At 33.3% G+C, this 12,500-nt stretch overlaps 1 protein-coding gene across 2 annotated transcripts in view; it reads left to right on the top strand.

Moving 5' to 3' along the window:
• The window catches only part of LOC144969997 (sodium- and chloride-dependent betaine transporter-like), a 37,741-nt gene that overhangs the window by 4,748 nt on the left and 20,493 nt on the right, over positions 1-12,500 (top strand). For both annotated transcript variants that reach the window (XM_078909133.1, XM_078909134.1), the window contains exons 3-5: positions 4,702-4,833; positions 9,035-9,275; positions 11,205-11,337. In XM_078909133.1, the coding sequence (XP_078765259.1) occupies positions 4,702-4,833; positions 9,035-9,275; positions 11,205-11,337 (506 nt within the window). The remainder of the gene's footprint in view (positions 1-4,701; positions 4,834-9,034; positions 9,276-11,204; positions 11,338-12,500) is intronic.

The following is a 12,500-nucleotide window of genomic DNA, read 5'->3' as shown; positions in this document are numbered from 1 at the left end:
ACAGAGGGAACGTCAATATGGTTTTGCGCATGCGTCTCTCTCGTCCTCGCTTTCGGTTAACTGTCTCCGGAATCGAGGACTAGAGACGCATGCGCACACCCAACATGACGTTATCTCTCTAATAACTTTTCCGCCGGTGACGTCCAATCAAGGGACGCTACTCTTCCGCTAATCTCATTCCCTACACATATTGCGAAATTCTATCTAGATAGTGTCAAATGGTACAGGCTGATAACTCAAATATCGCTCAATTAATTTCAAATATCGCATTATTCGATGTTTACTTCAAAAATAAAAGTAAATGGGTTCTATAGATAGTATGCAGATGACGTCACTCAGGCCTTTGTTATTGTTTTTGCCATCCGCGTTTGTGAGTTGTTCTCACTAAACTGTATTAACCAGACTATAAAAGTTCATGGTTACACAGAGTTTGTGTGTTGGTCCGCTATACTTCCGGATGGCAATGTTGTGAACTCCTTGGCCAAGCGCATTCTATCTATACGTGAATCCCCTATTATGCCACGATGAATGAGACCCAAAGGGGGCAGCGTGACTGAACGGTACGGTCATTGCTTCGGACCCAAAAGGTACTGAGTTCGACTACCCGACTCGTTGTGTGACCTTGAGGAAGTCACCTCGCTTAACCTCACTTTACGGCGCTACACTGCGGCTGACAATTGAGTTATTCCAGTCTTTCCTTAGGAAAAGACCCTAAAGACAAATTCCCAGTGGGGATGAATAAAGGGAATTTTATTTTTATTTTGTCTATTAAAAAGTTAATTAAGAATATAAATAAGAAATACGATCTTTCAGTGTTTTCACAGTGTAAGAACTTGCATTTATTCTCCACCATAGCGAAATGTAAATGGTGCTGCTCGAAGCTCGAAATAACAATGTGAAATTGAATGTAATCTTCAATTTGATAAACGAAAACAGATAAAGTGGACATTTTAGGTTCCCTAAACAAAACAGGATGAATGAAACACTACAGACGAATGAGATAATGTGGTAGTGGCGTTGTTAAAATGAATATTCATAATAATAATAATAATAATAATAATAATAATAATAATAATAATAATAATAATAATAGAAATAATAATAATAATAATAATAATAATAATAATAATAATAATAATAATAATAATAATAATAATAATAATAATAATATTATTATTATTATTATATCATCATCATCATCATCATCATCATCATCATCATTATTATTATTATTATTATTATTATTATTATTATTATTAATATTATTATTATTATTATTATTATTATTATTATTATTTATTATTATTATTATTATTATTATTATTATTATTATTATTATTATCATTATTATTATTATTATTATTATTATTATTATTATTATTATTATTATTATTATTATTATTATTATTATTATTGTTGTTATTATTAACTTACATATTTTATATTTTCAATTTTTATAGAGACGTATAATTATCATGTTAACCTGTTTGCCATGTTAGTTTAATTGCTCAGTATTTAATACGTCAATGAGATCTATAAAAAGTTAATATGCTCCGCATTTCTATAGATCCGTTGGCGTGACTGCTGGTATATCAAAGAAACATAAAGTACAAAGTATGATAATATTATTTTGCACTCACATTTGGCATTCATTTGCCATACAGACATGTTAACGGGTCACGGCCATATAAAGGCCTTGGCTTATGTTGGCCCATTGAAATTCATAAAAGATAAGATGATGATATTATGAATGGAAATTATCATAATGTTACAAACCATTCATCCATATATTTATCTATCGACACACATTTTTACACTGTCATGAACTAATTGATGAAAATACTAAGCTAATTAAAAATAAAATAAACATACAAATATAATAATGATAATAATAATAATAATAATAATAATAATAATAATAATAATAATAATAATAATAATAATAATAGTAACAATAGTAATAATAATAATAATAATAATTAATAATAATAATAATAATAATAATAATAATAATAATAATAATAATAATAATAATAAATAATAATAATAATAATAATAATAATAATAATAATAATATATACTTTATTCATCAGAAAATATGGAATTTGTTTGCAGACGTGGCATGCATGAAAATGTATAAACACAAAGTTGAGATTCTATGGCGACAATGTATACATATATACATGATATGCAAATGCACAGAAATGTAAAAATATACAACCAAGAACCATTAGCAACACTTTTTATATTAATTTGATAAATTGAGATAGGTCATACCTCTGGCCTTTAGTCTGAACTTGTGTATGCACATTAAAAGATAGTATTTAATTTAAATCACAGTTGCGCGTTAAAAATTTGAACACCATGTGGCAAAAATGAATGAATTAATAAAATATTTATTCTTAAAACAGGAGTTACAAGCAATGGTATCAAAATCGGACATGACATTAGAACAAGGTTATAATAATGGATTTGTAAAGTAAATAGAATTTTGAAAATAGATTGGGAAAGATTGAACATAGCCTATACAGGTTGATAAAAAGTAAAAATAAAGCATGGCATTTGAATGTATTAGTAAAATAAATAATGTAGATATAGCATCATGTAAACAGGCATAAATAAATAAATTTTAGAGAGAATATAGTGTTTTTCAAATTTCATATAATAAAAATCATCTTAACGTTTCATATTGCTGGTGGTAAAAATGAATTAAAATATCTTTGTCTTTTGGTTTTCATGTGTATCATGTTCCTGTTACTCCTGTGGCTTATTTTGATTTCGCTGTACAGAGGGTGGGACTCGTCTCTTTGAATTTTGTTAATCTAAATATTAGCAATATCTTTGTGAAAATATTCAAAATTGTTCCATCCATCATTTCCTAGCATTCGATTAGCTTGCTTTATTATTCTATTTATTATTAGTACTTCATATTTTTTTTTACAATTTCCACATCAAGCAGCTTCACCGAAAGAAAAAAGACTTACAATGCAAGATTTGTAAAACAAAGATATCATTGCTTTGTCAACATTTATGGAGTACAGTCTCCTCATCAGGAATATAATCTTGTCTTCATCTTATTAAGTACTTTGCATGAATGAGTTGTCCAGTCTTATCTTTCATTGACAATTATACCGAGGTATTAATACTCCTCTACCCTCTCTGTATTTTCGTTTTTAATAATTACATTTTCATATATGTTACTATCTTTACTAAAATCAAATATCATATCTTTAGTTTCATTACATAAAGTTCTAGGCAGTTATTATCACACCATTCAACAAATCTTTCAATTTCGTTATTATAATTCAGTACATGTTTTCAAGGCCTGAATGACGGTATCGTCGGCATAATTTAAAATATTTACATAATTTGTCCCGCTTATATAGTCCTTTGTGTATATAACGAAACGTATTGGAACAAAAACAGTTCCTTGGGGTGCTCCAGTGTTGGTGACAAGGGTAGAGGATTCAACTTTGTTCTTCTCATCATCCGTGAGGGAAACGAATTGTACTCGGTCTGTCAAGAATTCTAGTACCAGAGTCCACTGAGGGACTCACCTCCATGGACAGTAGTTTAGGGATTAGTAGGTGAGGCTGGATGGTGTTGAATGCACTCGAAAAGTCTACGAATAGGGTTCTGACATATCCCTTTGGTGTGTCTAAGTGTTTGTAAGTTTTATGAGAAAACACTAACATAGCGTCGTCCACCCCACGCCCTGATTTGTAAGCAAACTGGTTTTTGTCTAGGTGTTGTGTACCTTGTTGTAGAAATCTTTGTATGATAATATTTTTTAGATATTTCATCGGGATGGATGTCAGCGCAACAGGACGAAAACCATTCATTTCTTTGGCTTTTTGATGTCTTGGGACAGGGAATTATTTTTTAAAGTTTTCCAAATTCTTAGAATATGCACATTTCTTGGGGACTGATTAAAAATATAATTACAAATATAGTCAGTCACCATGTCGAAAAAGGATATCATGCATACCATGTCATATCAAATCATATTCTTCTTCTTCTTCTTCTTCTTCTTCTTCTTCTTCTTCTTCTTCTTCTTATTATTATTATTATTATTATTATTATTATTATTATTATTATTATTATTATTATTATTCATTATTATTATCATTATTATTATTATTATTATTATTATTATTATTATTATTATTATTATTATTATTATTATTATTATCATTATTATTAATCTTCAACATGATCTAATGTAGGTCACTGCGTTGACGATATGTCCGTACAAAAGGCGTCATGCACGCAGTTCCTCCCTTCGCCAAGCTATGAATAGGTAGCTGGTTCTCTTAGATCTGGCGGGCAGCTTTTTAAGATAGAGTAGTGAGCAACTGTAAATATTCGTTTAAAACTACAAAAACTAGAACCCATTCCTGCACATGATTTTTAGTGATCTAAATAACTCCGAAGTAATATCTTTGTATCTTACCGGTTTACATTTTAGAAATGTCTATTGTTCTATTTTAATTCGTGCTTCCTTACAAAAGAGCATACTATTTCCTGCTCATCATTTTTTTTTTTTTTGTTTATTCATTTGAAACCCGAAACGTCCACTTAATCTGTTTTCGTATATTTAATTGAAGCTTACATTCAATTTCACATTGTTATTTATTTCTTCGAGCTTCGAGCAGCAACATTTACATTACATTGTAAAGCGTGTCTTCTCTCTACTTTCAGGTGCCTTTTTAATACCGTATTTCTTGTGTATGATTTTTGGATCATTACCTCTCTTCCTGCTGGAGGTTTCCATAGGACAGTTTATGGGAGCAGGTGGTACAATGGCCTGGAGTATACTGCCACTTCTGCAAGGTGAGTCGATTAGAACTTTGATAGAGGATTCAACAGTCATTCCCTCGTAATGACGCATAGTAACTAAGTAACTGGTTCTAAACTATCGGAACCATGGTGGACGCCTTATGAAATACTTCTCCGACGAGCATAAAAGGGTATCCAGAGGAGAAAAACATTATAAATCTGATCATTTTTTAACTTTTATACATTCTGATCACATGACATGTGAAAAAGTTCTAGCCATTATGAAGAATTAAAAGAAGACACTTTTCTTTGCTTAGAACCAGGCTGCTCGTTGCTGGGCGGACGTGATATCAGACTATTGAATCCAATTGACATCTCTATTCCTCTTTGCTGGAAGTTTTCCTCGGAAAACATTTGGGACCAGTGGCATGATGGCCATGAGTATTCTGCATATGCCGCGAATCGTGTATTTGAGTAAATGAGAATGAAGTCATTGACGATACAATGTTACAGTTCAGTTTAATTCAACGTCTATCTTAGGCAGTTTGCCTATCTTATCTTATCTTGAACAATCCTTGGAAGTGTGTAACCATTCTTCCGAGTGAATAGAGAACAATTGATAAGTGCGGCTATGTGTTCTTGCGGTATCGGAAGGTCCTGGGTTCGAGCCTAGCTCAGCGCAAGGTTGAGACATTGGAAAAGGTTCTTCACTCACATTCTTTCACCCTACTCAGGTGTAAAATGAGTACCTGGCTGTTAAAAGCGTTGTCTCTGTCGAAAATATTGTAATATCACCGAACAGGCGTTATGTCCCGTCCTACATTTAAGTGTTGCTGTTGGATAGGGACCCCTTGTAAAGCGCTTTGAGCACGTTCAGTGGATATTGCGCTATATAAAAGCTCAAAAGCTCAAGTAAAACATTGAATCATTAGGTAGTGTAACTATTTTAGTAGTGGGTTGTATAGATAGAATGAAGATGGCGTCACTCAGGTTTTTGTTATTGATTTTGCCACCCGAGTTTATGAGTAATTCTCACTAAACTGTATTAACCAGACTATAAAAATTCATGGTTACACATAGTTTTGTGTGTTCGTCCGTTATACTTCCGGATGGCAATGTTGTGAGCTTCTTAACCAAGTGCATACCATCTATAGGCAGGTTTTCGGGTTACGGGGCGTAAAAGAGAGATGACGGATAATCTTCTTAGCGGGTGGTTGGATGGGAGCATCACCCTTGAATCATATACCTATGATGTTCGCATGGGTGTACGATCCGATAGTGATGTCGTTTCTTCTTCTCTTTAATAGCCTATCCTGCTTCTTTGGTTTGTGATTGTATTTTTGACAGGGGATATTTTTTTTCTGTAAATCTTCTGCCTGTTTGTTCTTGGTTATTTATAATTTAGCTTATGATATCTTTAGGTTATGATTTTGATTTACATTTGTACTATTTTTGTTAGATTGCTTGTTTTTTTGTTTCAGTGGTCTCTCATATAACCTCAATTGTGTTGGAAGAGACCTAAAGCAACAAACAAACAAACAAACGGATAATCTTCATTGACGACTAGTATTTATTTAGAAAATAATATATTACTACTCTGAAATTAGAAAAACAAAACAAAACAGTTGCACAAAGTATGTATCCAGACCTCCAAAAGACTGGTTTTACAATTCCATTGAGATTGGAACCGGTATTTTGACATCAGACTTTTGTTCTCTATTTGGAACACAAATTATCAAAACTCAACTAACAACCAACAAATCCATTATATATAACATCGTATCAAATATAAACACACACACAAAAAAAAAAAAGCAAACAAACAAATAATTTACTATTACTGCAAATTATAGACCATGCCATCAGATAGGATAGTTTTTTCAGTTGATTGTTTGATGCCGAAATAAAAGATCTTCAAACAAGTGCGGATATGAAATACCAGCGTCATGTGACAAAATGCCGTCTCGTGTGTTCGCCAGAATCTTTAACCCTTTCCCTTACCAGCCATTTTCATAATTTTCCTCAAAATTTCACACCCATTTTTTTTTCTTACTCAAACAGAAGAGCAACAACTGCATTCTATGCATAATATCGGTCAGCAAAATGAACTCTACAACACATTATCACGTTTTTATAACTTTTATCAAACAATTTTCTTTAAATTTTGTGATTTACAAAAGAAATCTGAATGATAAAAGTGCTGGTTGGATCGTAACGAATGTCATGATTTTCCTGTGCTTGGTAAGGAAAGGGTTAAATTAATAAATCAAATGATTATCAATATTTAAAAAAAAATATGCTTCTATTTAGCACAACATGCACTGTATGTACTCAAACGGATTTACAAGGGATCCGAAGACAACAGGAACATAAACACGAGACACCACCATTGTGTAAAGTTAGGTTCGCAATATCTACCAGAATCAAACACTCCACCCTGCCACTAGATCGCATTAGACATGTTCATTGACAAATGAAAAGTATACTCTTTTTCATATCATTTTACCAATTGGATTCAATAGTATGATGTCACGTCACCCAGCAACGGCGGTCTTCGAAAATAGGTACTTTTTATTCTTAATGCTGGCTAGAACTTTTCATATGTCTTGTGATCAGAATGTGTAAAAGTCAAAACATGATCAGATTTATGATGGCTTTTTTCCTCTAGATACGCTTTTATGTTCGTCGGAGAAATATTTCATAAGGGCGTCCGCCATTGTTCCAATAGTTTAGAGCCAGTTACTAAGTTACCATGCGTCATTACGAGAGAAGTGACGTTACGACTGTTGAAGCGTATTGTTAATTGTGTTATTGAAGTTTGGCAATAGCTTATACTATCTATTCGTATGGGTGCAGGTTTATGCCATTTGATGTGACCATCATGTGACCTAAATTCCGGGTTCGAGTTACTACTGTGTACGACACTATAATAATAATAATAATGATAATAATAATGATAATAATAATAATATAATAATAATAATAATAATAATAATAATAATATAATAATATAATAATAATAATACTAATAATGATAATAATATAATGATAGTGATGATGATGATGATAAAATAATAATAATAATAATAATAATAATAATATAATAATAATAATAATAATAATAATAATAATAATAATAATAATATAATATAATAATAATAATAATAATAATAATAATAATAATAATAATTATTATTATTATTATTATTATTATTATTATTATTATTATTATTATTATTATTATTATTATTATTATTATTATATGAATAATAATAAAAATAATAATGATAATAAATGACATTAGCTGAACGCTTTCCATGAACCAAACATCTCAAAGCGTGGTGATATAGCTTTACAGGCGTCGCATCAACATATTAATGATTGCCAGCATATCCTTTAAAACGTTGAGTAAATAGATAACATATTGTTCTTTATAAGATGACCTTTAAAAAACCCATTTTTTTTTTAGCTTAGGGCTGGTGAGGTTGCGCCGTCCCGGTAACAACTGCTACTTCAGGAACTTTTGATTTTTTGTTCTTGGGCACAAATTAATATCAACCCTCAAATTTCTCTCTTATGCAACATGGATGGTTTCTGTGAAAATCGGGCGTTGAAAGGATTTCCATGCACCTTCCTTGAATGCCGAGGAGAGTGCAATAATTAAGGGAGCAGGATGTGATGTGTAGGTTGAAAACATGAAAAGGTGTGTGTGTGTGTATATATTATATATATATATATATATATATATATATATATAATATATATAATTATATAATATATATATATATATATATATATAACAGTACTAGCCAAAACAGAACAAAAAAAAAAACAAGAACCCCCGCCCTTCCCCCATCCCCCGCCCCCAACAACCCCCAAATAATCCCCCCCCAAAAAAAAAAAAAACAAAAAAAAAACTACAACAAAAAAACAAAAACAAAACAAAACAAAACAAAAAACAAAACAAAAAGAAAACAAAAACAAAACAAACAAACCCAGTCTACCTCATTGAGGGGGGGGGGAATCGAACCTCAAACCTCAAGATTATAGTACTCAAGAGGTCTGAGCTGCAATTTCCAGTTGAGGCAAGTAGATTTATTGGATGATTTTTTTTTTTTTCTATGCCTGATACTATATTTAATACACACCTTTTCTGATATTTCATCTCGCAGAGTAGGGCATCGCAAAATCTGGCGATTACACGAGGAAGGGTAAAAAAAAAAAAATCATTTTTAAAAATATATTTTCTTTTCAGGTCTAGGACTGACGATTACGATTATCATCTTCTACGTGAACATTTATTACAACGCTATCATGGCGTGGTCCTTCATGTACATCTTTCACTCCTTTACCTCCCATCTGCCCTGGGATTCTTGCGATGGAGACTGGAATACGGAGCGGTGTTCCACGGACTTCAACTACAGCTCCAAAAATACGTCTGCTTTGGACTCCAACGACAGTTTGTCACTTGTTGATCCTGTCACCGAATTCTGGGAGTGAGTTGGATTTTTTAAATTTTTTTCTTATCACGTAAATTCTGAGCTGGTCGAGGGATCTTATTCTGCCTGCCTACTATTGGCAAACAAACAAAAACAAACAAAACAACAACAAAATCAATAAATAAAAAAAAATCGCAGAATTATGAAATTTTGAATTGCAGAACTTCATACGCATCTAGAAAGTCATTAAAAAACTACTTATAAAAATCTGAACAAGTGTGTATGAAATGTGCCAGACAAAGCAAGAAAGAAAAATACAAGAAAAAAAAAACATCCCAAAAAATCAGTCAACCTCGACTGGGGATCGAACCTCAGACCTTCTGATTACGGGTCAGAGGTAGCACGTCTGACCGGTAATCAGAAGGTTTTAGGTTCGATCCCCAGCCGTTGTAGAATGATTTTTTGGGATTTTCTTTTCTTGTATTTTTCTTTCTTGCTTTGTCAGACATATTTCATACACACTTGTTCAGATCTTTATCTTACACCGGTGCCTGCTCCCCTACTCACTGTGAGGACAATAAATTGTTGATTTTTAAGGTTAACCATAGCAATTTTAATCTCTAAAAAATACGAATTTTAAGTTTTCAAGGTGGTTAGTCTGGGTTATTGTATAGATAGTATGCGCTTGGCCAAGGAGTTCACAACATCGCCATCCGGAAGTATAACGGACCAACACACAAACTCTGTGTAACCATGAACTTTTATAGTCTGGTTAATACAGATTAGTGAGAACAACTCACAAACGCGGATGGCAAAAACAATAAGAAAGGCCTGAGTGACGTCATCTGCACACTATCTATAGCACGGTGGACCTGAAAAGAGATAATCATTCTTCATTTTGTTCAATTGGTCATTATATAATATTATATTATGCTACTTGTTGTTATCATAATATAGTGCGCCCATTTCCTGTATTATCTGCCCTCCGTCATTGAATGTCGAGATTCTCTAGACTACAGCAAAGAAGGATGTCTGGTCAAAGGCCGTAAATAGATGAAAGTAATAATTATGTATGTCACCTTTATTTAATATTTAATTATATTACATTATATAGAATACCTGGCTGTAAGACTATTGGTACAAAGAGAACGTCTAACAATCGACATTGGACTGTATAATATATATATATATATATATATATATATATATATATATATATATATATATATATATAGTATATAGTAGAAATATAGTATGATGTGCAGGGTTAATTCGCAGAGCATTGTGAAGCGTATTGAGTGCGTTGAATTTGCCAAAATACGCTATATCATAATATTAAATGACTATTCTTATTCAGTTACATTTGTATTGATGCTCTCCGTTTACAAAAATACTCTCAACACTCATCAGCCGGATATAATGCACTAACACATAAAACTATGTGTAACCTTGAACGTTTATTGTCTGATATAATTTTGTGAGAGCTAATCATTAAAATGGCTGTCTAAAATCAATAACAATGAGTTGAATGATGTCAATTTTGTATCCCCTGTCCATAGTTTTGGGAAAAAATCAACAGGTATAGATAGTATGCGCTTGGCTAAGAAGCTCATAACATTGCCATCCGGAAGTATAACCGACCAACACACAGAACTGTGTGTATCCATGAACGTTTATAGTCAGGTTAATACAGTTCAGTGAGCATTACTCATAAACGCGGATGGCAAAAAACAATAACAAAGACCCGTGTGACGTCATCTTCGAACTATCTATAGATAGAACAAAGATGACGTCACTCAGATTTTTGTTATTGTTTTTGCCATCCGCGTTTATGAGTAATTCTCACTTAACTGTATTAACTAGACAAGAAATGTTCAAGGTTACACATGGTTGTGTGCATTAGTCCGTTATACTTCCGGATGGCAATTTTGTGATGTTCTTGGCCAAGCGCATACCATCTATATCGTTGCTCTTTTCGATTTTCAGAAAGAAAGTTCTGGGATTGTCAAGTGGCATTGAGGAACTTGGAACTCCGAAATGGGATTTGGTGCTGTGTCTGTTACTGTCCTGGGTTTTGGTGTTCCTCTGTATCTGTAAAGGCATCAAGTCTTCTGGGAAGGTAAGCGTTAAATATGTTGCTCTGTGGTATTGAGGTATGCTACTCCCCTTCGGGCCCAGAGGAACCAGGTTCGAGTCCTATTTTAAGCGACAGGAAGTTGAGCCCTTGGAAAAGGGTCTTTACTTACTTTTCCTCCCACGGTCCTTCAGAGCTATCAGAGCCGGAGTTTATCCCGGTTACTATAGCGTGAACCGGACAATATTAATCACTTTCTACCCTTTGGATGGGACGTTAGTCTGTCTCACAGTACTTCCTGCCAGATCTAACAGACCCAGCTACACATTTACTGGTGGCTGGACAGAGGCGAGGGAAAAAAAATCTCGACTGCACCTGGGATCGATCTTGGTCGCTTTGCGTCTAAAGTGAGTGTTCTGCCAACTGAGCCGGGTTTGAGTCCTATTTTAAGCGACACAAAGTCTAGTCCTTGATAAATGGTCTTTATTACTTTCTCTCACGATACTCAGATGTAAAATGAGTACCTGACCATTTACAGCGTAGTCTCCGTTGAAAAAAATATATATCGCTTTTTCGTCGTAGATGTTAAGGTTGTTGTGAGTAGGGCCTCCTTGTGAAGCAATTTAAGCGTTTTACGCTTTATTAAAGAACAATATTGATTTATCTGTAAGGGTTTCAAGTTTTCTGGGAAGATAAGGATTGAACAGGAGATGGCTAGATGCTACTATTCAAGGTTTTGACATTGAAACAACAAACCAAAACGTGAGAGAAGTTAATTTGGCATAACTATCATGGCTACACAAAGTTTTGTATGTTGGTCCGTTATACTTCCGGATGGCAATGTTGTGAGCTCCTTAGCCAAGCGGTCCGGATAACTCTGTCTCAGGGAATAGTAGGAATGAAGATGACGTCATTCAGTACTTTGTTATAAGCATACCAATAATGACAAAATTGATGGGAGTCCCGATAACTCAATTGGTAGAGCGCTCGCTACACACGCAAAGGGACCGAGTTCGATCCCGGATGCAGTTGAGATTTTTTCTGACTCCTATGTCCACCCAGCAGTGATTAGGTAGCTGGAACTGTTAGATCCGGCGGAAAGTACTTTACGATAGACTAGCGTCCTATCCAAAGGATAAAAAGCAATTGCTATTGTCCGTTTTATTCTATAGAAACAGGAGTAAACTCCGGCTCCGTCATGTCTTGTC

The sequence above is a fragment of the Berghia stephanieae genome, chromosome 4 (assembly GCF_034508935.2).
Source record: "Berghia stephanieae isolate SIO BIC M18660-M18661 chromosome 4, UCSD_Bste_1.3, whole genome shotgun sequence".
NCBI classification, from domain to species: domain Eukaryota; kingdom Metazoa; phylum Mollusca; class Gastropoda; order Nudibranchia; family Aeolidiidae; genus Berghia; species Berghia stephanieae.
Note: the sequence above shows the minus strand (reverse complement) of the source record. Positions and strands in the feature narration are given on the sequence as shown.